At 42.3% G+C, this 25926-nt stretch overlaps 1 protein-coding gene across 1 annotated transcript in view; it reads right to left on the reverse strand.

Moving 5' to 3' along the window:
* Positions 1–25926, reverse strand: part of TSPAN32 (tetraspanin 32) — a 77410-nt gene that overhangs the window by 42361 nt on the left and 9123 nt on the right. Inside the window, exons 3-4 of the mRNA XM_077460705.1 lie at positions 11707–11804; positions 6868–6942 (exon numbers count right to left, since the gene is read on the reverse strand). Of these exons, the coding sequence (XP_077316831.1) occupies positions 6868–6942; positions 11707–11804 (173 nt within the window). The remainder of the gene's footprint in view (positions 1–6867; positions 6943–11706; positions 11805–25926) is intronic.

Below are 25926 nucleotides of genomic sequence, written 5' to 3' on the forward strand. Positions count from 1 at the left end.
GCGAATGGCCCATAACGTTCGGTATTCGCCGAACGGGCAAACAGCCAATGTTCAAGTCAAACGTATGTTCGACTCGAGCGCGAAGCTCTTTCCTAGTCACCACAGAGTCACTTGTACAGAAGAAATACCCTGTAAAGAAAGGGGGCAATATACTTACCTTTACAGCAGCCTGTGTGTTGAAATGCTGCAGCTTTGCTTCTCCTTCGGCCACAGCAAGTATTTCACACATCCAGTTGTGTAAAATACCTGCTCCCCTGCTGCATGCAGTGGTTTGTCCCGCTGCCTCTCTCATCACTATGGGTCTAACTCTTGCCGTGGCTGGGGCAAAGTGAAGTGGTGGAAAAAAGGTCAGTGTATCTTCTCTTCTTTTTAAGGATGTTCCTTCTGTACAAGTGTCCCTGTGGTGAAATGGTCACTTTAGAGAAGGGGTCTCAAACTGGTGGCCCTCCAGCTGTTGCAAAGTCCCATCATGCCTCTGTCTGTGGGAGTCATGCTTGTAACTGTCAGCCTTGCAATACCTCATGGGACTTGTAGTTTTGCAACAGCTAAAGGGCCACCAGTTTGAGATCCCTGCTTTAGAGCAGGGATAAGCAATTAGCGGACCTCCAGCTGTTGTAGAACTACAAGTCCCATGAGGCATAGCAAGACTCTGACAGCCACAAGCATGACACCCAGCGTCAGAGGCATGGTGGTTGTAGTTTTGCAATAGCTGGAGGTCCGCTAATTGCATATCGCTGCTTTAGAAGGTCAGTACACCCTAAACTGATATTTCAGCCTTTGGTAACTGTTGGGAATTTAAACGATTTAAGAGCTTCTTAGATCTCTATTGAAATTGATAGGGAAAGATCTCTGTTCTTGAGTTCCCAGTTATGCACACCAGCAGTGGCTTTTATTATCTTATTTATTTTACATTATGGAGAATGCAAGAAGGGGTACAGGAATGAGCAAAGGTGTGTGGAAACACCAAAACTACCAGGTGGACTGCAATCACAGCAGGGAGATCGCACTGTGGGTCCAGTGCACCAATATAGTAGTGGGAACACATCTATACTGCAGCATCTGATATTTATTGTGTAAAGGTGTACTGCCAGCATATTCAAAATAAATGGCCTGTTTAATGCAGCACATCTGAATGTACTGTAATGTCTGTAATGCATGCGCATTACCAACGCATGATATAATACACCCTAAGAAAAACTATTTCCATCTAACCCAATAACTCTAATGCCCCGTACACGCGGTCGGATTTTCCGTCGGAAAATGTTCAATGGGAGCTTTTTGTTGGAAATTTTGACCGTGGCTAAAACGAACATTTTCCATCACACAACACACTTTCCATCACTTCCCAACACACAAAATTTGAGATCTGGATCTCAAATTTTCCGAAATTCCGATTGTGTGCACACAATTCCAACGCACAAAGTTCTACACATGCTTGAAATCAAGCAGAGGAGCCGCACTGGCTATTGAACTTCAATTTTCTCAACTCGTCGTACGTTACCGCGTTCTTGACGTTTGGAATTTCTGACAACATTGTGTGACCGTGTGTATGCAAGACAAGTTTGAGCCAACATCCGTTGGAAAAAATCCCATGGATTTTGTTGTCGGAATGTCCGATCGTGTGTACGTGGCATTTACTATGAAAAATACTTATGGGATCCTTATGAGATCCTCATGGTGCTAACCAGGGCCACCATTAGAACTTTCTAGGCCCTGTATATTTAAATATCTGGGCCCATTAAGTCATCTCCATTAAAGTGGTTGTAAACCTCAGACATGAAATATGAACAAAGCATATCCCTCTATAGTGTGTACTTGTCTCAATTAAGATCAGTAAGTGTCATTTCTGTCTGCTGCTTCCATCCTCTAATATCCACATGAATCACATAGCTCTCAACTGTCCTTGATTACAAGGGACTGTCCCTGATTTGGAACAAAGTCCCTCTGTCCCTCTTTCCTCCTCATTTGTCCCTCATTTTGGTCTGATCTATATAGCTGTATATAAAATGCACTATTTATCTTTCAAAAAGTGTTTCCCAGTGCTAAAACTTTCATCCAATTTCTAAATTGCTGCATGTGTAAATTTCAACAGCCAATATAAAGTAATAGTAGTGGTAAAAAAAAAACACTTGTGGGTTTAACTAATCTTTTTTGTATAATTCTCCTTTAAGGGGGCGTGACAGGGGTGTGAGTCCTATGCCTACATACTTTTGCTAATTGATGTCCCTCATTTCCATCTCAAAAAGATGGTGACCTCCAGCTGATTGACAGCCTCAGCTCTGTCCGTGTGTGCTGTGTGGAGAGGGGTGTGTCCCTGCCCTCCAATCAGCTCTCAGAGCTCTCCTCACTGAGCTCTGTGAAGTATATTTTCAGCTCTATGCCCCCTTTTTTCTGACAGTTCAGACAAACTTTATAAATTCTAGACTTGGAACAGATGTAGAAAACAGAAAACTGCAGATAAACTGATACAACTCATGTAGGTTGATTTGTTTAACTCCTGTGTATCACCTGAGGCCAGTCACTTCACTGGAAAATGTAAGGGGTTACAACCACTTTCAATTACTAAAATGACATAATCACATTTTAATAGGTCTAAACATATCCAAATCCAAATTTTTTTTCCAACCTTATCTTAACCACTACAATACAGGGCACTTTCACCCCCTTCCTTCCCAGCCCAATTTTCAGCGTTCATCGCTCTAGCGCTTTCAGTGACAATTGCGCGGTCATGCTACACTGTACCCAAATGAAATTGTTATCATTTTGTTCGCACAAATAGAGCTTTATTTTGGTGTTATTTATTCACGACTCAGTTTTTTATTTTTTTGCGATATAAGCGCAAAAAAAGCGGAAATTTGGAAAAAAAACAATATTTTCTTTTTTCTATTTGAAAAGAAATCCAATAAAATCTAATTTTGTCATAAATTTAAGCCAAAATGTATTCTGCTACATGTTTTTGGTAAAAAAAATTCCGTTAAGTGTATAATAATTGGTTTGTGTGATCACGGACATATGTACGCAAATGATCATGTACATATGTGTGCAGGTGATCACGTACATATGTGTGCAGATAATCATTGGGACATGTGATTTTAGTGGGGCATATGTGGGGGACATGTTTTTATTATTAGGGACATGTGTTTTTATTATTTGGGGGCATGTATGTTTTGGGGACATGTGTGTTTTGGGGACATGTGTGGGGACTGTGTTTGTACTGTGTGGTGTGTTGTGTGTTGACACTACACTGATGATCAGTGAGTAAAAAGCTGTAAAAAGCAGCCCATACTCACTGATCATCAGCCGGCTGCAGCGTTCTGCTCTCCTCTCCTCAGCGATGACTTCCGTGTGAGGAGAGGAGAGCCGATTGCCTAGCAACCGGCTGTTTGTTTACATCACATGACGGCCGTGATTGGACACGGCCGTCATGTGATCAGGAGGGCCAATCACAGAGCCCTCCTGCCGATCCGAGATGTGCCGTGTCCGGGTGACACGAGCACATCGGGATCGCGCAGCTGCGCGGGCACGCGCGATCTCGCTACTTCTGAAGGACGTTCCTGAACGTTCCTGAGGAGTAGACGGCTCCCACCCGGCCGTATATATGCATTGGCCGGGTGGGAAGTGGTTAATCTCAACTCCCAACTATCCCAGGTGTCGCATTTTGAACGCATATGTGTTTCTGACCCTCATGCTACAGGATTTGTTTTGTTTCTCTACAAGCAAATTTTAGCTAGTACCCCCCCCATATGTCTTCAAATGGGAACTACACCTTAATCGCTCATTTAAAGCTACTGAATTGTCTAGCATATGTTCCGCCACCAGGTTTACGTCTTCTAATGTTGTTGCTGTGGAAACTAACTTTAAGGTGCTAACCAGTTGGTATTTGGTCCCCGCTAGAATATCGAAATATGCTTCTGATTACTCTGGAGCTTATTTTCGTGGCTGTACTCATATTTGGTGGGATTGCCCAACTGCCCAAAAATTCTGGAAGGCAGTTTTTGATACCTATACAGCCCAATCTAGATACAGCCCTATTAAACCTGAACCCTGATGGGATCACACAGAATCAATTTCACCTTCTTTTACAACTCCTAACAGCCACAAAACAAACCATAGCTAAGGCATCAAAAATGAAATATTTCATTCTAGCTGAAACCATACACACAACTAATAAAGCTCTTTTTTATGCTAAAATGGAAGCAATCAAAAGAGATCAAATCGGTCAATTTGAGAAACGCTGGCTTCCTTGGGTTAAGCATTGTTTACCTTCAGACTTTGATGACGCACTATTGCCTTGGTAATTTTAATCTATTTGCCTTGACTATACTTTCTATTCATTTATGATCGCATCACCGCTTTTAACCCCCCCCCCCCCACACTCATTCTCTTCCCCCCTTTTTTCTACCCTCTTCTCTCTATATAAACATATATAAACAGATTATCTCTTCTGTTTTTAATATATACCTACCCTGTTTCCCCTAAAATAAGACGTAGCGTGATTGTCGGTGTTGGCTGCAATATAAGCCCTACCACCCAAATAAGCCCTACTCTGTTTCCTCAAAAACAAGCCCTACCCTGAAAAGAAGACCTACAAGGACTTTAACTAGGGCTTATTTGGGGGGTAGGGCTTTTATTGCAGCTATCACCGACAATCACACTAGGTCTTATTTTAGGGGAAACAGGGTATTAGATTGCTGCTCGTGCAAAATGAACTAATAAGATAGAAAATAATTTATAGTGCTTTCGATGTAATTATTTTTTTTTCTATTTGTTGCATTACTCGTTACATTTTTACATTGTTATATACTCATCCTGTTCATAAATCAATATGTTTAGCTCTATTGCTATTTGAATATTGTACCACCATCCTTATATGTACTCAATTTGTCAATCTTTGTTATATTAAAAAAAACAAAAAAAAAAACAGAAATATTACCAGAAATATTATACTTTTGTATATTATGAGAGGTCAGGATTGTATCATGCAGACTTTTAGGGAGACTGTGGTCCATCAGATAATAGAATGGGTGGTACATATGATATTTGAATAGCCAAAAGGTTTTCGCCCAGGTTTGTATACAAGCATTGTAGTACCTGTATTTCCTTGATGGAATCCCAGGATTTAGCACCCATGCACAAGTGTAAAAGGTGTGTAAGTGTAAAAGTAAAAAATAGTCTGTAAATTGTCAATTCTGCTATGTAGCATGTCACAAATGTAAATTACAGAGGTGGAAGCTGACATGGCATCCCCTCCACTGGTTTCTATTGATGTAAAATTGGCAATGAACACATGCATGAAATTATACTAGGTATCTGGTTCACAATATTTTTCATCAATTTCAAAGATTAAAACAACATTTTTATTAAATTGAATTCAGAAATGTAAAAACTATGGAATTAGACAACATTTCTTTCAATATTGTTTCCAGCCTCGGTAGTAAGAGCTACCTCCCTATGCTGTCCTACGTATAAGGGCATTATAAGGAGCTTTGTGAAAAACCATGGGGTCACTGCATCACATGTCTCAACAACTTGTTGGCACCTAAATGTTCCACAAAAAAGTGACTTCTAATGTGTGCTTGCAAGGCCGCTGATAGGGGCGACCACCAGTCCGCTTGTAGAGGGCCCAAGCACACAGCGGGGCCCACACAGGCAGGGATTAGTGATGGAAGACAATTACCGATCTCTTCCTCCAGCAGCTGAAAGCTGGTCTCTCCCCTTCTCCCTGCTGCTAGCTTTTATATGCTGTAAGGGCCTCCCTCCCAGCACTGGCTCTAATGTTACCTCTGACTGATCCCAGAGCTCCAACTGCCAGCTTCTATATTTGTTTCATTCCATCTTAATATTTATTTATTAACTCAGTTAGTTTTATCTTTTACATTTAGCAGGAATTTTGTGAGTTATGTTGTATTTGTGTCTGCTAATAATGATTTTATTGTATTTTTAGCGAAATATAGTTTTAATATTTTCTGGGGGGGGGGGGGGGGGGCTGTCAGGTAGTCTGTACAGGACACTGTGATTTCTTTAAGCAGCCCTGTGTGTGTGATAGCACTGGACCAATAGAAGCAATGCTTGGTTCTGATGTATACAGAGTGGAGTGAGGCCTCCATAGAAGGAGCTAATAAGCAATGAAGGTATAGTGTAGATAGACTTTGTTCTGGTCCCAGATTGTTACCTCTCTGATAGCAACAAAAAGAACGCTCAGCAAATGACGAACTCTGGGGTAAGTATTGAGGAGGGCGCAGGACAAAATGTCATATTACTCAGAGGTCTTTTTGAAATGTTTATTGATTAAAAGCATCAAGTTAATCCAATGTTTTGGGGGGAAAGGCCTCTCCCTTCCTTAGGGTTGGAGCAGTACATGTAATTAGAATAATGAAGAGATGCAATAGGAGACTTATTTTAAGGCTCAAGAAAGACTATTAAATCTTATCGGCATTATGGACTGATCCTGATTCAAATTACTTCTACTGCTCCAGCGCTGAGAAAGGGAATGGCTTTTGCCCTGAAACACATTGGTGGTACTTGGTGCTTTTTACAAATAATCATTTCAAAGAGACCTCTGAGCAATATGAACTTTGTACTGGGTGTCCCTAATACTCCCCTCACAGAAAATTAGCAATAAATGTAGAATGATCTGTAACAGCAGTTCTGGCTGAGAAGGGAATATTTTACACCCACAAGAAGAGGACCTTATCTGTGTATAGTCTTCCTATGATCTTAAATCTAACCTTCCAATTTATATATATATATAATCTAATTCAAACTATATATTGAAGATCTATGTAGTGCTTTCATTCTCATACTCTACTTAAATTCCATATATAATAAAAGAACATGACTATGATATGAACAGAATGATCAAACTACCTGATTTTTGCACTCCTGGGTCCAGGTTAATCCAGCCATTAATATACAGAACAGGAAGCCAAACCCAATGAATGCCTGCAAAAAAAAAAAAAAACATTAATTAAAATAAAATTCAATTTGTAGTTCAGTATTTCCCAAGACACCCCGGAAAATTGTATGGTAGGTACTGGTGACACCTGCTGCTTATTCTGGATAGTACAGCCACTTGTTATGGAACCAGAAAAGCGCAAATTATTTGCATAGTATATTTATTTTAAAGATTTTCATTTAAATACTTAAGTGTCAGAAAACAAGGTTGCTAAGCTATCATGGGACATAATTATGAAGTTAATTGGCTGCTTCAGTGGAAGATCTGTCAGATATTTAAAACAAATTTGTGCACTAAAGTCTTATTTGCTTTCATTCCTCCAGAATCTGGATATTTCTTTTCTTCAAATGAAAATCTGGGTCTTTGAAACATCATCCTGACCAGCACTAATGTTATTGAAGCATTTGTTATTTTCAATGCTGAACATAGAAAGGGCAAACAAACTTAAATCATTTCTATGGAGCGATACCACATTACTGCACACATTCCCTCTGCTATAGCACAAGAGTTTTGCCTAAAATCCTCATCTGCATATGCTGACATTTGTTCTTTACCACCTGGTACAGATTCATGCTAAACCTATCACACATCTAGATGGCAAATGTTACTGAACAACCAATACATTTGCTAAAATAGTGGCACATTAATATATCTGAATTCAATTGTTTAACTTAAATATGCCCTCAAGGTATATTTAAGGTCCAGACCTTTTTTTTCCATTTTGGATAGAAGAGGAAATATTAAAACCTCAATTATTATTATTCTTTTTACCTGTGTCCAATTTCCAATTGTGAAGAACACATTTTACTACCTCTCCTGGAAGCACAACCAGGAGCGAGAAGAAATGATCTGTTCTTGTTTGAGTGACTCCGTAAAATTTTGAATCTTCCCTCACTTTCAGTCCTGGTGACACTGGTCCTTGTTCCAGCAATATGAACCCAACAAGCATTCTAACCCCTCATCAACGTATTAAAAAAAAGGTTTGGATTTTTAGATACACTTTTAGATACACTTTAAATGTATTACGAGTACCTACTGTAGATGGCTCTTTGTATAGACAACATAGGCCATGGAAAAGGGTGGCAGCGCCACTCACACATCATACTACTGACATTTAGATGTTACTGCGTATAATAAAAGATCACAGACTGCCTCCCTATCTGCCAGTGTGATTGGGCTGGGTCCTCATTGATGGTGGCCTTGCACAGTATATACAATGTTGTTGGTAGAATAGAATGCTATGCATTCACATTTTGCCCTTGTATTCATGTGTTTGGTCCTAAGTGTACTGACAAAGAATGAACAGTATCTGTTTCAACCTCTCCACCTTCAGGCTTGGGGTGCCTTGCTTTGATGTCTGATCTTGTTCAACTACTAGGGTGGGAAAGGTTCTACTGTTCAACCACTAGGGTGGGAAAGGTTGTTTGGGAGACAACCATAATGCTTATGAACTTGTTCTATTTATTCTGAATCATATGTCTCAGGATATGTGACTGTTTTTGATAGATCTAGAGCAGTGGTCTTCAAACTGTAGCCCAGTGGCTGAATGTGGCCCTTTGCTTGTCTATATTCAGGCCTTGGGGCAATATGCCTCCCACTGACACCAACAACTGGGCATAATTCCTTTCACTGATACCATTAATGGGGTACTATTCCTCCTACTGACAACAATGGTGGGACACTATTCCTCCCACTTACACCAATGACTCTTGCTTCCCCTGATACCAACAATGGGGCACTGTTTATTCCCATTGATGCCTGGGCATTTTGTACTCTAACTGGCCATAGTTTCCCCCCCGCAAAGTCTGAAGGACAGTAAACTGGCCCTTTGATTAAAAATTTTGGAGACCCCCGATCTAGAGGATGCATACTGTGATGTAATCAGGTTGGGGCCTTGGTAAACAAAACATGGCCTACATTACTTTTTTTTTGGGGGGGGGGGGATGCATTATAAATCAGTCTTCTGATTACAGCGAAATCACGCTCTAATGTGACAGTGTGCTTAAAGTGGAAGTATATCCTTCTCTTCTTTACAAATACCGAATCTGCCATCTTAGACCATGGTGCCACCTGTCTGGAGTCTGCATGTTCTCCCTGTGCCAGTGTGGGTTTCCTCCGGGCACTTCGGTTTCCTCCCACTCTCCAAAGACATGCTGGTGGGTTAATTGGCTCCTGTCTAACCTGGGTCTAGTATATGTATGTGAGATAAGGACCTTAGATTGTAAGCTCCTCGAGGGCAGGCACTGATGTAAATGTACAATATATGTGTAAAGCACTGTGTAAATTGACTGCACTATATAAGTACCTGTAATAAATAAATTAAATTATAAATAAATCTTAGCCTCTGTTTGATTTGCAGTTGCCATGTTACTGCACATGTGATCAGTTATGACACCAGCCATTCGATGGTTTGACAGTTACAAAAATGTAACAGCTATCATTTACGGCATGCCATGTTTTAGGAAACTGCTAAACTGATAGATATACTTCCACTTAAATAAAAATAATTGCATAAAATGTCCTGCGAGCATTGCAACTGTGATCTATTATAGCTGTCATGTCAGTCTATTCAAATGTTGTTCTCTTCCCCAACGGTAAGCCAGTGCTGCGTACAGCAAAGCACTTTCCACATTAGCTGTGTTCATCTGTAGTAATAATAATAATAATAATAGTAAAGATTTTTTTTTTTTTATAATTCCCTGCAGGTATTTAAATTGTTCTTGGCACTGGCAGCCTTAAGCCAAAAACTAACTAACTAACCTGGCACCAATAGTATTATTCCACACATTGTTCTATGTACCATGTTACCAAACCAATTGGTGGGATTATGTCCTTATCCCACTAGAGTTACTTAATAAATTTTCAATAAAACTGTTGATTTTATGGAGTGTTTACATTTTGGATTTTGATGTGGGACCCAAAAAAGCTAATTTGTGTTAGGCATTCATTTCATTGGTATAAACACGTAGGTTTTCTATCTTTTGTACAGAACAGCAATCTACAGTACCAGTAGAGGGCAGCACAGCTTTACAGATGTTACAATTAGTGAGCCATAATTCTACAACACACTAAAAAACTAAAGGGGTTTAGCTATAAAGGCCAACAATGGTTAGTTTGGCCATTTTTGCTCTTTGGCTTTTTTTTGCAATACAAGCTATTTAACAAACCAGCACACCCTTGCCATGCTCTTACTTATATGAGCTGTAAAATAATTTTTGCTAAAAAAATTGGCTAAATTCACTAATGCTTTTTTTTTGTTACTTTTCGATTCATAGTACCACTTGAAAATAACAAATGCAATCAATATAATATAATATGACACTTTTGATAGTTGAATAGTAGATTTTTAAACAGGTCTATACATTTGAGCAAAAGAGGTGAGAATATGGTGAGGGAGAGAGAAAAATATAGATTATGTAGCCCAGGACACACAAAATGCCACCTAGAGAAAAAGCCGAGAGGAATTCCCTTCCAGTTGGAGGAAACCGATTTTTTTCAGAGTCCAGTAAATGTGTTTTTATAGCAGGTTATAAATTAAAGCAGAACTAAACCCTTATATCCATTTCAGCCACCTTAGCCTCTGTTTAATCTGTAACTGTCATGATGTTGCACATGTGATCAGTTATGCCACCAGCTACTTGATGGCTTGACAGTTTGGTTGAGAGCACAAACAAAATGACAGTTAGAAACCTTTCACACTTTACCGTCAGCAGTAAAATGCCACTATTTTTATTAATGTTTTACCGTCGGATTTTCAGCGCATTTCGGCTACTAGCGGGGCGCTTTTAACCCCGGCTAGCGGCTGAGAAAGGGTTAAAACCGCCCGCAATGCGCCGCATTTTGCCGTTGGTATATCCGCGCTGCCCCATTGATTTCAATGGGGAGCAGCGGTAGAGGAATGGTAAACACACCGCTCCTTCACCGCTCCAAAGAAGCTGCTGGCAGGACTTTTCCTGATATCCTACCAGCGCACCGCTGTAGGGTGAAAGCCCGAGACAATGGTGCAGCTGTTTGAGGGTGGATTGCAGGCGCTATTTTTAAAGCTATCAAAACTATGCAAAATGTCCTCGGTGGGAAAGGGGTCTTAGCATACCCAGCATGCCAGGAATGTAACGGTTTTCTGAAACTGTTAGGCCCCTTTCACACCAGTGGACCAATCGGGTCCGCCTGTCCGTTTTTCAGGCAGACCCGATCGGACCACCCATTATTTTCTATGGGACGGCAGATTTCAGCAGACCTGTCATCAGATGGCTGGGGGTACTTTTGCCATCTGTCTGGCGGATTGGATGACAATCGGATGGAACAGACAGGCAGTCCGCTTCCATCTGACCGCCCCATAGAGAGCAGCAGGCTGTGTCCGTGTCCGCTCTGCATCAGTGGAGCAGTCACAGACCTGTCATCTGCCTGCTCAGTGGGGATCAGCGGGGCAGGTAGAATCACTTGCCCAGATTCCACCCCATGTGAAATCACTTGCCCAGATTCCACCCCATGTGAAATAACTTGCCCAGATTCCACCCCATGTGAAATCACTTGCCCAGATTCCACCCCATGTGAAATCACGTGCCCAGATTCCACCCCATGTGAAATCACGTGCCCAGATTCCGCCCCATGTGAAAGGGGCCTTAAAATCAATTGGGTATAGTTCCGCCTAGTGGTCTCTTTTTTCAAACCTGTACAAGGAATGATTTTATTTATTTTCCTAGTTCTTATACTAATGCATCTTTTCCATACACATTCCTTTATCTACTTACAGTTGCCATGAGGGTTTGAGATTCCCGCTGAACAGAGGCGGCGCTGACCAGGGCTGTGAGAAGGAGCAATACACAGACACTGCAGCCATATAGGATCACTGGAGAGAGAAGAGGCATTTAAATAGAGAAGGTAGTTCTGATTTTAGTAAGTACATTTTAGTAAAACATTTTTTTCATTGTTAATATGATAACAATTTGGTATCACTGAGCTAAATGATAACCTGTATTGAGAAACATTACTTGTGAAAATAAATCTAAACCCTAACTGGAAAATACATGGTGTACTAAAGCACTGTGTATCATAAATAATGGTAATTATTTGAATACCAATGCAACCTTTTCTAATCCTGCAGCTCCTATCACCCCTTCTGTCTATGTGCACTCACTCCACATTTGGCTGAACTTCATTTCTCTAGATCAACTTCCTGATAATGAAAATGCTTGCGCAATGCTTGAAATCTCCACTAGGGGCACATGTGACAATGTGATAATGCAGTCTGGAGGCAGTTGCCACCCATAAGTGCAGGCCTTCATATCAGGCTTACATGTGACAATGCTGTCAGGAGGCAGTTGCCACCCATAAGAATAGGCCTTCATATCAGGCTTACCAAGTATAACTTTAAGCAGTATTAAAACTAAAAGTGAACCGCTTACTAATTATTAGATGTGATGGCTGTATTAGTTCCCTTTTTTAGGTTTACTTTCTTCTATTTTCATATGGTGATCCAGCCAGTAAGTCTGTTGTTTTTCACAAGCTCAAGATCTCCAGCAGAATGTATTAGTTTACATGGATGAGTCAAACCACTTAACAGTTGCAGTGATTAAAATGATCATCTTCTAATTTATCCTTGCAAAACCTTTGTCCCAAATGAATCAAAAACAGTTTGCTGTAACTGATGATAAAGTGTGATCTGAAGTTTGGCTTCAATTTGTTAATGTAATTGAATCCGCGAATTTACCCTCCCCCCCAGACTGACAACGCTGCTGTCTGCTGTACCTCCTGTTCCCAGTTCCTCCAGAGTTGTGTCCCACTAAGACCGGAGGTGTGTTACTGGCCAGATCAACAGGTGAAAACCGAGGGGAAACAGCCAAAGAAAAGAAAACTAATGTTGCCACCACATCTAATGAATGTCAATCTGCAATATAATATATTTTTGGTTTATTACCACTTTAAATAATTGCAGATTTAAAAAGCTGAAATATTAAACGATATTAACAGCTAACTTTTTTGAGATTTAATGATTGGGTTTTGATTTGTTTCAATTACCAGATTTTATTTGAAACAAATCAGAATATTAAAAGCCAATCTTCATCCTTTCTTTCATCAAGTCTTTAAGTACCAGATTTTATTTTAATTAAAGCAGAATATTTAAAGCCGATCTCCAGCTTCCCCCTCCACCCTGCCTCGCCTCCTGCCCCTTTTTTTTATAATTAAACGACTGCATATATACAAAATACTTTTCTTCCTTCTGTCTTCTAGCGGCTCACATAACATTCTTGGATCCGTCCTCTCCTGCCCCAGAAGTGAGGTGTCCTAAATGATGCAGGACATAGGAATGTCAGTGCAGTTCTCCCTTACCAGAGTCCAGGCAACCATGATGGTGCCCCCAGGGGCTGAGTCCATGGCAAGGTAATAGCAAAAGAAGGGCGCACCGACCTAGCGCATTACCAAAATAAATTTTATTCCAAAATGACAATGGTTATACTCACATACACATGGGGGGTTATTTACAAAAGGCAAATCCACTTTGCACTGAAAGTGCACTTGGAAGTGCAGTCGCTCTAAATCTAAGGGGTAGATCTGAAATGAGTGGAAGCTCTGCTGATTTTATCATCCAATCATGTGCAAGCTAAAATGCTGTTTTTTATTCTCCTTGCATGTCCCCCTCGGATCTACAGCGGCTGCACTTCCAAGTGCACTTGCAGTGCAAATTGGATTTTCCTTTAGTAAATAACCCCCATTGTGTACATAGGCCTATCATAGCAAAAGCAAATGTGAACAGTTGCCTTCAGGTCTGATAAGGTGAACTAGTAGTGCGGGACCAGGCGGTGTCTGTCTTTCAATGATACCCATTGTCCTGAGGGAGGCAGCACGCCGCTGGAGTAGAAAGACGTTATATGTTAGCCCTTGTACACACGGTCGGACATTCCGACAGAAAATGTCCGATTGGACCGTGTTGTCGAATAATCTGACCGTGTGTGGGCTTCACTGGACTTTTTCCATCGGAATGTCCGACCAACAAAGTTTGAGAGCTGGATATAAAAATTTTCCGACAACATGATCCAATCGGACTTAGTCCGATCGTTTGTAGAGAATTCCGATCAGACAAAGTGCCACGCATGCTCAGATCAAATTCCTAGACCAAAGCTATTGGCTACTAGCCTGAACGTAGTCCAGTCGTAAATAAATAACATCATCACGTTCTGAACGATCGGCTTTTCCGACAACTTTGTCCGACCGTGTGTATGCAACACCAGTTTTGGACAAAATCCAACGGATTTTGTCGTCGGAATGTCCGACCGTGTGTACAAGGGCTTACTCATAGGTGTGCGCATTAGGGTGTGCACCCCAAAGCTTAAACGCAGTAAAAGAGGCAGTAGGTAGGCAGCGGTGAATACAAAGCACATGTGATCGTTTTTTGTTTTTTTTGTTTGTTTTTTTACCGTGCTCCCTAGTGACTATATATGTAATGTAACCAAAAATATATACATAAATAGCTGCAGCTCAAAAATTGTGAGATATGCACAAATTGCAAATATAGAAAAATAGAAAAAACAGGCTGCACTTAACACCTTCAATTAATAAAAAAATCTGTGACAAACCCACAATGAATCTGGAAGGCACAGATATCATAAACAATAATGAAATTAATAATAAAATTGATAACAAAAAAAGTGACCATATATATATATATAAGAAAACACAGTGAAGAGTCCCAGATATATAGTCCCAAAAGGAAATAAAGTGAATCAGAGAATTTAATAGGATGATTTTCCAGTGAGGATGAATAGAGCTCAGATAACATTTTATGCGGTGGTGGATCACTTAATAGGGTGTTATCTGAGCTCTATTCACCCTCACTGGAAAATCATCCTATTAAATTCACGAATGTTCACTTTGGTTTCTTATATATATATATATATATATATATATATATATATATATATATATATATATGGTCACTTTTTTTGTTTTCAATTTTATTATTAATTTCATTATTGTTTATGATATCTGTGCCTTCCAGATTCATTGTGGGTTTGTCACAGATTTTTTTTTTTTTTATTGAAGGTGATAAGTGCAGCCTGTTTTTTCTATTTTTTTTTTTAATTGATTATTTTTTACATTTTTTTTTATTTTTTATTTTATTTATGATTTTTATTTATTTATTTATTTAAAATTTTAACTGTGCTTTTGGGGGGCTTTGGTGAAATTTTAGTGTTCTAAACAGACCCCTGATGCCTTACATTTGAGACTGAAAAAAGCTGAGGACAGGATGGAGGTGCAGATGCTAGAACTGATCCCCCTACAGTGCAGCCGGAGGGAGGGAGAGGAGAAGAAGCTGGCAGCGCTGCAATGGGAGGAACCAGAGGATCAATATCTGCAATAGTACAGCCGGTACTCCTGCGCGGCAGGTGCTTGGGTCCCCCTTTAAAACAAATAGGGCATGGGCCTGGTACAGGAGGGCAGGCTGTACTGCCTCATCATCGGCCCTGGCGCACAGGGTGATTAGGGTGTGCCCAGGCACACCCAGCACACCCCCTGCGCACGCCTATATCTGTACAATACATCTCCAGGCCCACCACTCGAGTGTAGGAGAATAACTTTTTGAATATAGTGTGTCCATGGCAGCCTGGGCTCTCAGGAAGTGGGCTGAATGACACTGACTGTCATTCAACCCCAAAAAAAGATCAGCAACAAGACTTGGAACAAATTGTCTGTGGGAGACAGTGATGACGTGTTGGCTGTTTCAAGGAAAGCTGCATTTTTTATATTAAAAAGTGCTGGGTGCTGATATAAAAGAAACCATTAAACCATTAAATTACATAAAAAAATATAAGATTTTAATGAAGTACTACTTTAAATTTCTATTTATAATTGAATACATTTGTTCTGATTTCCTGGCCGAGGAATAGTTTTATAATATTTGGCATCAACATTGCCCCTGCTACACTTACTATACCTGCTGTTTAAAGTCTATGTATACCTAAAATAAAAAACAGAAAAATCAGCACAAGGAATATTACTTACAGTCGGTATGATGTGTCTCTTGTGCTGGTTCCTCTGCTGTTAGTAGAAATCTTCCACCGTTCATGCCCCCACCCACTCCCCCACCCAATCCTTCAGGCTGGGTTCACACATATGCGAATTGGATGTGGCTTACACTGCATCCAATTTGCAGAACATTTGAATATATGTTCTTTTCAATGGGTCTGGTTCACATATGTGCGTTGCATCCGCAGTCCACAGTCTGCAGTCCGCATTGCACAAAAAACGTATGCCTGTTTTAGGCAGTGCAGTGCAAATTGCAGGCACATAATCTTCAATGGGCACGCATCCGATTCGCAGATGTGTTCCGTTCTGAACACAAATTCTCTCCTCCTCCTCACTACACCTCTCCCTGGTCAGCTTATCCGCAGCTACAACGGAGAGGAACCACTGAATGAATATTTTTTTTTCAAATTGTATTTTTTTTATTACATTTTTCAAAGAAAAAGGATACAAACAGAAAACAGAGAATAGATGTCAAACATGTAGTACATCTTATAAGAATATTGATTGAAAAAAGGTATATAACAGATGTTAAAACCATTGATATATCGCTACAATGCTACAAAATTCGCAAGAGCAAAATAATTAAACTGTATAGACTAGGAAGGTGAAAGGGGGGGGGGGCCCAGGGGCCTGCGGCACAAACAGAAACAATATTTCACATAAAACGAAATGTTTCTGTCTGGATCCAGTGTCAGTGGGGTCCCCAGGGCATCTAAACTAAGCAACCAGGACGCCTCAGGGGGAACCCACCTAGAGGGGGGGGGGGGAGGGGGAAGAATGGGAAGAAAGGGAGAGAGCACCATGGAATCATCAAAATAACAAGTTGACAAAAAAACATAGAGCACCTATGTTTAAAAGTGTACTGCATTACTGAGAGAACAGTGAAATGGCACCTGGGTTAAGCTTCGACTGATCCCACAAGTCGCAAGTCTTGGAAAATTGAGGAAGTGTATCATGGACTGTTGCAATCATGTGTTCCATCCTGCAAATTTGTTCCAATTTTTGTAGAACCTGTGTAAGGGTGGGAGGGGAGGGGGACAACCATCTCAGAGGTATTGCCCTCTTTGCTGCCAGGAGAAAAAAGGCGGCCAACTTTTGGGCATGTCTGGAGATACTAGGGAACGGCAAGCCCAAAAGATATTGGATCGGGTCTAGAGGGAGAGTCGTTTCAAAGAGCTCTTGTAGATGAGTTTGGATGGAGGACCAAAAAGGCTGAATCATGGGACATTCCCAGAAAATGTGGAAATGGGAGCCGACATTACTCCGGCACCTCCAGCACACTCAGGAAGCTTTAGGATTGTATCTATGCAAGATCTCTGGGGTCCTATATCAAAAAAAGTAGTATCTTATAGGTCGTCTCCCTCTGCTCCACATACCTTGAAGACCTGGAAGTGGTCTCCCAAATCTTCTGCCACTGAGGGAGTTAGATAGGTCGCTTAATAATCTGGGACCACTTCTGCACGTAGGGGTGAAATGTATCAGTGAGTGAAGGAGTTTCATGCAGGTATCTATAGTTATCTGAAATAAGATGGGCTTGGTATGGGCCCTGGGAGCATAATAGTTCAAATGAGGTAGGTTTCTAAAGTCAAGGTAGAGGATTTAGAGGAAAAATAATGTTTGAATTGGAGATAAGAATAAAATAAATGCTTAGGGATCTGATATTTACGCTGTATTTCGTTAAAGGGTAAAAGTGTGTGGGTAAGTGGGTGTACAAGATTTCTGACCTGGAAAATTCCTGCTTGTGTCCATGGGAGCATTCGACTATAGGAAAGGCTATTCGGGACATCGGACCCAAATTATGAGTGTATTTCGTGGCCGTATGTAGCAAGATGGCAGCCGCTTTGGAGGACAGGCCACAGGTGTTGTCTCCGCACAGCCCGGACTCCTCCCGGGAGTAGTCTGCCCTGGTATGGGTGGATTAGCTGCCTCCCGTCCTGATAATTGCGGAACTCGAGCCCGGGGACGTCGGAGGCCTTACAGGCCTCAAGATGGCGGTGGGCATCTGCTGTGTGGAGCCGGCCACGCTCCAGCAAAAGGCCTAATCGCCGGTCGGGCTCCACAATTTCCCCTGGGGATGGTGTGGTAGGGACCCAGCAGCAGATGGGGAGAGTTTGGAGGCTCACCTAGGGTTCCTTCCTGTCGGATGGCGATGGATTTTGTCGAATTAATAATTTTTATCTTTGCAGAGAAACCGGAATTACAATTCGCACCGCACGTGTGTGAACCCACCCTTAGTGTGTCTGGGATTAACACAACTAATGCTGGCCATACACTATAGAAAAAAATTGGATGAACCCATTTTCAAAAGAACGAAATATTAGAGAGATTAACCCTTTCTTCATGAACTGCAGAAAACATTTACCAGACAGGTGACAAGTCAGAGAACTCCTCAACATTATCACAGACAGAAATAAAAAAAAATGTTTTGTTTTGTTTTGTTTTTTGTAAAGAATGACTAAACCCCTGTCAGGTTTTTATTTTTATCTGTGTCACTATTACATATTTTATATCTCTTTGTGCCTTGTGAAACAATCATTTCCATGTGACAACACTGAAGACATTACACTTTGCTACAACTAGTGAGTATACAGCTTGTATAACAGTGTAAATTTGCTGTCCCCTAAAAATAACTCAGCACACAGCCATTAACCACTTGGGATCCGCGCTATTGCCAAATGACGGCATTAGCGCGGACCTACTTTTCCGGGACTACGTCTATTGACGTCGTCCCGTGTACGAGCGGCCTGCGCGCCCCCTGAGGGGCGCGTGCGGCGCGCTCTGTGGTCGGCGAGTCCATGAGACTCGCCTGATCACCGATCCGTGCAAGGGGTCGATCCCGACCCCTTATCACGTGATCAGCTGTCAGCCAATGACAGCTGATCATGTGATAGAACGGAGCCGGTAATCGGCTATTATTCCTCCTCGCACTGACAGCGCGAGGAGAAAAAAAAAAGCCGATCACCGGCGGCCGTGATCGGGACATTAGTCCCGATCACGGCCAGCAATACAAGCAACCACCTGCCCCCTGCCAGTGCCCACCTGCCCCCCGCAGTGCCATCCTGAATAAAAGTAAGTGCCCCCCGTCAGTGCCACCCAGCAGTGCCCATAGTGCCACCCAGCAGTGCCACCCAGCAGTGCCACCCAGCAGTGCCACCCAGCAGTGCCACCCAGCAGTGCCACCCAGCAGTGCCACCCACAGTGCCCACAATCTGCCTCAAAGGTGCTGCACCCCAGTGCCGCCCATCAGTGCCCAGCAGTGCCGCCCATCAGTGCCCAGCAGTGCCGCCCATCAGTGCCCAGCAGTGCCACCTATCAGAGCCACCTATCAGTGCCACCTATCAGTGCCCATCAGTCCCATCTATCAGTGGTACCTATCAGTGCCCATCCGTGCCACTTATCCGTGCCACCCATCCGTGCCATCTTATCTTTGCCCATCTTTGCCCATCAGTGCCGCCTTATCTGTGCCCATCGGTGCCGCCTTATCTGTGCCTATTAGTGCCGCCTTAACTATGCCTATCAGTGCCCACCAGTGCAGCCTATCAGTGCCCACCAATGCAGCCCATCAGTGCCCACCAATGCAGCCCATCAGTGCCCACCAATGCAGCCTATCAGTGCCGCCTAATCAGCGCACTTCAATGAAGGAGAAAAATGACCCGTTTGCAAAATTTTATAACAAACTATTAAAACATGATTTTTTTTTTTTTTTTTTGCATCTTTTTTTGTTTGTTTAGCAAAAAATAAAACTCCGAGCTGTAACTAAATACCACCAAAAGAAAGCTCTATTTGTGGGAAAAAAATGATAAAAATTTCATTTGGGTACAGTGTTGTATGACCGCGCAATTGTCATTCAAAGTGCATCAGCGCTGAAAGCTGAAAATTGGTCTGGGACTGAGGGGGGTTTAAGTGCCCAGTAAGCAAGTGGTTAAGGTCTAAACCGCTAGCAACAAAAGTGAGTACACCCCTAAGTGAAAATGTCCAAATTGGGCCCAATTAGCCATTTTTCCTTCCCGGTGTCATTTGACATTAGTGTTACAAGGTCTCAGGTGTGAATGGGGAGCAGGTGTGTTAAATTTGGTGTCGCCGCTCTCACTCTCTCATACTGGTCATTGGAAGTTAAACATGGCACCTCATGGCAAAGAACTCTCTGAGGATCTGAAAAAAAGATTTGTTGCTCTACATAAAGAATATTGCCAAGACCCTGAAACTGAAAGGCAGTATGGTGGCCAAGACCATACAGCGGTTCCACTCAGAACAGGCCTCGCCATGGTCGACCAAAGGAGTTGAGTGCTCGTGCTTAGCGTCATATCCAGAGGTTGTCATTGGGAAATATACATATGAGTGTTACCAGCATTGCTGGAGAGGTTGAAGGGGTGGGGGATCAGCCTGTCAGTGCTCAGACCATACGCCTCACACTGCATCAAGTTGGTCTGCATGGCTGTCGTCCCAGAAGGAAGCCTCTTCTAAAGATGATGCACAAGAAAGCCTGGAAAAAGTTTTCTGAAGACAAACAGACTAAGGACATCGATTACTGGAACCATGTCCTGTCGTCTGATGAGACCAAGATAAACTTATTTGGTTCAGATGGTGTCAAGCGTGTGTGGTGGCAACCAGTTGAGTACAAAGACAAGTGTGTCTTGCCTACAGTCAAGCATGGTGGAGGGAGTGTCATGGTCTGAGGCTGCATGAGTGCTGCTGGCACTGTGATACTAGAGTTCATTGAGGGACCCATGAATGCCAACATGTACTGTGACATACTGAAGCAGAGCATGATCCCTTCCCTTCGGAGACTGGGCTGCTGGGCAGTATTCCAACATGATAACGACCCCAAACACACCTTCAACATGACCACTGCCTTGCTAAAGAAGCTTAGGGTTAAAGTGATGGACTTACTAAACATGTCTCCAGACCTAAAACCTATTGAGCATCTGTGGGGCATCCTCAAACGGAGGGTGGAGGAGTGCAAGGTCTCTAACATTCACCAGCTCCGTGATGTCATCATGGAAGAGGATTCCAGTGGCAACCTGTGAAGCTCTGGTGAACTCCATGCCTAAGAGGGTTAAGACAATTCTGGAAAATTAATGGTGGCCACACAAATTATTGACACTTTGGGCCCAATTTGGACAGAGAATTTTGTTTCTCATGGTCTGAGAGTCCTTCTGGTGCCTTTTGGCAAACCCCAGACGGACTATCATGTGCCTTTTACTGTGGAGCGGCTTCCGTCTAGCCACTCTACCATACAGGCCTGACTGGTGGAGTGCTGCAGAGATGTTTGTTCTTCTGGAAGGTTCTCTCTCCACAGAGAATTGCTGGAGCTCTGTCAGAGTGACCATCGGGTTCTCGGTCACCTCACTGACTAAGGCCCTTCTCCCCCGATCCCTCAGTTTGGCTGGGCAGCCCACTCTAGAAAGAGTCCCGGGGGTTCCTTTCTTCTTAAATTTATGAATGATGAAGCCCACTGTGCTCATTGGGACCTTCAGCGCCGCAGACATTTTTCTGTACCCTTCCCCAGATCTGTGCCTCGATACAATCCTGTCTACAGACAATTCCTTGGACTTCATGGTTTGGTTCGTGCTCTAACATGCACTTTTAACTGTGGGACCTTGAATAGAAAGTTGTGTGCCTTTCCAAATCATGTCCAATCAACTGAAGTTACCACAGGTGGACTCCAATCAAGTTGTAGAAACATCTCAAGGATGATCAGTGGAAACAGGATGTACCTGAGCTCAATTTTGAGTGTCATGGAAAAAGCTGTGAATACTTATGTACATGTGATTTTTCCGTTTTTCTTTTGTTTATTTTTATAAATTTGCAAAGATTTCAAACTAACTTCTTTAATGTTGTCATTACGGGGTATTGTTTGTAGAATTTTTAGGAAAATAATAAATTTAGTAACTTCAGCCCCGGAAGATTTTACCCCTGATTTTTCCTGACCAGAGCACTTTTTACAATTTGGCACTGCGTCGATTTAACTGACAATTGCGCGATCATGCAATGCTGTACCCAAACGAAATATGCGTCTTTTTTTCTCTCCCCACAAATAGAGCTTTCTTTTGGTGGTATTTTTTTTTTTGCGCCATAAACAAAAAAAGAGCGTAAATTTTGAAAAAAAACAATATTTTTTTACTTTTTGCAATAATAAATATCCCCAAAATAAAACAAAACAAATAAACGTATATTGAGCGGTTTGCACAAAAGTTATAGCGTCTATAAACTATGGGAAAGATTTATGGCATTTTTCTTTATTTATTTTTTACTAGTAATGGCGGTGATGTGGGATTTTTAGCGGTACTGTGACATTGTAACGGACAGATCGGACGTTTTTGACATATTTTTGGGACCACTGACATATATACAGCGACCAGTGCTATAAATATGCACTGATTACTGTATAAATTTTACTACATGTAATGAGATGGATGTACCAAATGTAATGGGTTGGATTTACTAGGCACATAGCCTGAGCACTTTGCAGGTGAAGTTGCTCCAGAGCTTATTAAATGAGGAGGAGCTCTGCTGACTTCCATTATCCAATCATGTCTGAGCAAAAATGTGTTTTTTTTCCCTTGCATCAGATTGGGTATTCTTTGTAAAGTGAAGCTGTACCTCGTGTACTAAGCTCTGGAGCAACTTGCAAAATGCACAGTCTATTTGCATTAAAGTAGAACTATAGGTAATTTTTTTTTTTTTTTTGGATAGAGTAAGGGAGGATTATAACCCCTGTCAGTCTTTTTTATTTTTATTTTTTTGCTATCCGTTTCCCCATTGGAAGATGTCTCCTCTATTACTTTTCTGGGGACAACCCAAAATTATTATTTTTTTCTTTGGCCCCTTGGCACCGACGTAACTTAAAAATGCGACCCCACTGGACTGGCCTTTTTTCCATTTGCTAATCTCCCTTTGTGCTGGGAGCATGCAGCATGGCACGCTCCCAGCACATTGATTGGGGTCTCGCAAAAAGCCCTGGGCCCCCGTTCTAACGATCAGGAACCGGAACGTCCGATTCTGGGTCCCTGATCACCGTGATAGCCTCTGATTGGCTATCACAGTGATCAGTCGCATTGGGGATTATTTACTAAAGGCAACTCCACTTTGCACTTGCAAGTGAACTTGAAAGTGCCCTGAAAGTCCACTTGGAAGAAAAGTCACTGTAGATCCGATAGGGATATGCAAGGAAAATAAAAAAAACAGCATTTTAGCTTTGACATGATTAGATGATAAAATCAGAAGAGCTTCCACTCATTTCAGATCTACCCCTTAGATTTAGAGCAACTGCACTTCCAACAGTGGCGGCTGGTGGCGGCTCAGCTAAATAGTGGGCGTGGCTCTAAGGTGGTGTGGTTAGTGTCTGAGATGAACGAGGGACGGAGGGAGAGGGAGAAAGGGATGGAGGGACAGCAGGCCCAGATCCTACACAACAATAGAAATATGTGTATTCTAGAAGGTTTAACAATCAGCAGATAAAGATATTTCAAACACTTGGTGTTAGCACTTCAATCATCTCGGTACCATGGTTGTTATGGTGTCAGGATAATTGAAGCACATTATTTATATTATAACATTGTAATATAAAATGAAATCATTCAACTCACCATAATGCAGAATCAGTGGGAGCCCTGAGCGTATCACTAGCCATGTCGCCTGTTACCAGATGCCATCAGGTGTCCCCAGCGGAGTCTGTCCTTACATCAGGTACCCCCAGCGGAGTCCCTCCTTACATGCAGCCTGTGTCCCACCAAATGCAGCCTGTGTCCCACCAAATTGCAGCAGCCTGTGTCACCATCAATTGCAGCAGCATGTGTCACCACCAAATTACAGCAGCATGTTTCCCACCAAGTTGCAGCAGCATGTGTCACCATCAATTGCAGCAGCATGTGTCACCATCAAATTGCAGCAGTATGTGTCACCATCAATTGCAGCAGCATGCATCACCCTCAAATTGCAGCAGCATGTGTCCCACCAAATTGCAGCAGCATGTGTCACCATCAATTGCAGCAGCATGTGTCCCACCAAATTGCAGCAGCATGCATCCCACCAAATTGCATCAGCATGTGTCACCACCAATTGCAGCTGCATGCGTCCCACCAAATTGCAGCAGCATGTGTCACCGCCAAATTGCAGCAGCATGCGTCCCACCAAGTTGCAGCAGCATGTGTTCCACCAAGTTGCAGCAGCATGTGTCACCATCAATTGCAGCAGAATGCATCCCACCAAGTTGCAGCAACATGCGTCCCACCAAATTGCAGCAGCATGCGTCCCACAAAGTTGCAGCAGCATGCATCCCACCAAATTGCAGCAGCATGTGTCACCATCAATTGCAGCAGCATGCATCCCACCAAATTGCAGCAGCATGTGTCGCCACCAATTGCAGCAGCATGTTTCACCGCCAAATTGCAGCAGCATGCGTCCTGCCAAGTTGCAGCAGCATGCGTCCCACTAAGTTGCAGCAGCATGTGTCACCATCAATTGCAGCAGAATGCGTCCCAACAAGTTGCAGTAGCATGCGTCCCACCAAATTGCAGCAGCATGGGTCCCACCAAGTTGCAGCAGCATGCGTCCCACCAAATTACAGTAGCATGCGTCCCACCAAGTTGCAGCAGCATGCTTCCCACCAAGTTGCAGCATCATGCATCCCACCAAGTTGCAGCATCATGCGTCCCACCAAGTTGCAGCATCATGCTTCCCACCAAGTTGCAGCAGCATGTGTCCCACCAAGTTGCAGCAGCCTCACATTAAACTCCCTTACTTACCTTGCAGTGTGTTGTCCTCTCTAGCGATGTCTTCTGTAGAGAGGTCCGTCATCTCATACTTTCTGGCTCCTCTCTCCTGGGTGCAATTGGAGAGCGAAAACAGGAAGTGACATCAACTCAGATGTCAATCAAACCGCCCTCCCGTAGTAATATATACTACAAACGCGTGGAAGCTACTCGGCGCTTCACAAAGCGCTGCAAGGCGAGCTAAATGACCGCAAATGAAGCGCCATGTCTGCAATCTCGTGATTGCATAGACGTTGCGCTTCCCGTAGGTGCACTTAAGGACCGGCGTCCGAACACAGTGCACTTAAGGACCTTTTTTTTTTTTTTAAAGGGCCAGCTTTAAAAAAAATAAAATTTAATTTAACTTTTTTTTTTTGGACTGCCTGGAGGGGGGGGGGGGGGGGGCGCTCATGCGCCCCCTATGGACGGGCCACAGGCCGCCCCTGACTTCCAGTAGATTTGCCTTTCGTAAATAACCCCGACTGTATCTTTCTCTGTTCTTCTGCAGAGTTAGAGAAAAAAAAAGTGTATGTAGAAAAAAAAAATAATAATAATAAAAACAAAAACAAAAAAAAACCTATATGAAAGTTTGATCTAGGTCAGTGCCAGGGTTAGTGTTTGGGTCAAGGTCAAGGGTCAGGGTCAGTGTTTATTTTATTTTTTATTCTTATCGTGTCAGTTAGTGTCAGTGTGTTTTAGGTAGAATAAAAACATAACAAAATGCACACTATTGTTTCTGGGCTGTACTACAGGTAAAAACAACAATTAATATATACATATGTGGTATAGCTGCGATCATCAGGAGTGGGAGAATTTGTTTTGGGTTGTTCTTTGGTGGTAGGTTATGATAGTAGCAAGAAATATACAGCTACATTTAAAAAAAACAAAAAAACAAAAAAAAAAAATACATTTTTTTACTATTTTGGGCCAGTTTTCCTTTGATATTAAAAAAAATCTGCACGTATATATTACCATTTACCACCAAATGAAAGCCCAAGTTGTCCTGAAAAAAAAAAACAAGATATTCACCCGGAATTAGTTGTGATGATATGTACGGTTTTACTAACACCTGTCAAAGTTGAAAATTGGGCTTAGGCATTAAAGAGGAGGTCCGCCCGCCCCTTTAAAAATTAAAGGTCAGCAGCAACACATACTACACACTTTCCTGTCTTGGAGTCCAGCAATGAGGGTACC

Source organism: Lithobates pipiens, unplaced genomic scaffold (assembly GCF_037356315.1).
Source record: "Lithobates pipiens isolate NorthernLeopardFrog02 unplaced genomic scaffold, aLitPip1_a1.2 Scaffold_10, whole genome shotgun sequence".
NCBI classification, from domain to species: Eukaryota; Metazoa; Chordata; class Amphibia; order Anura; family Ranidae; genus Lithobates; species Lithobates pipiens.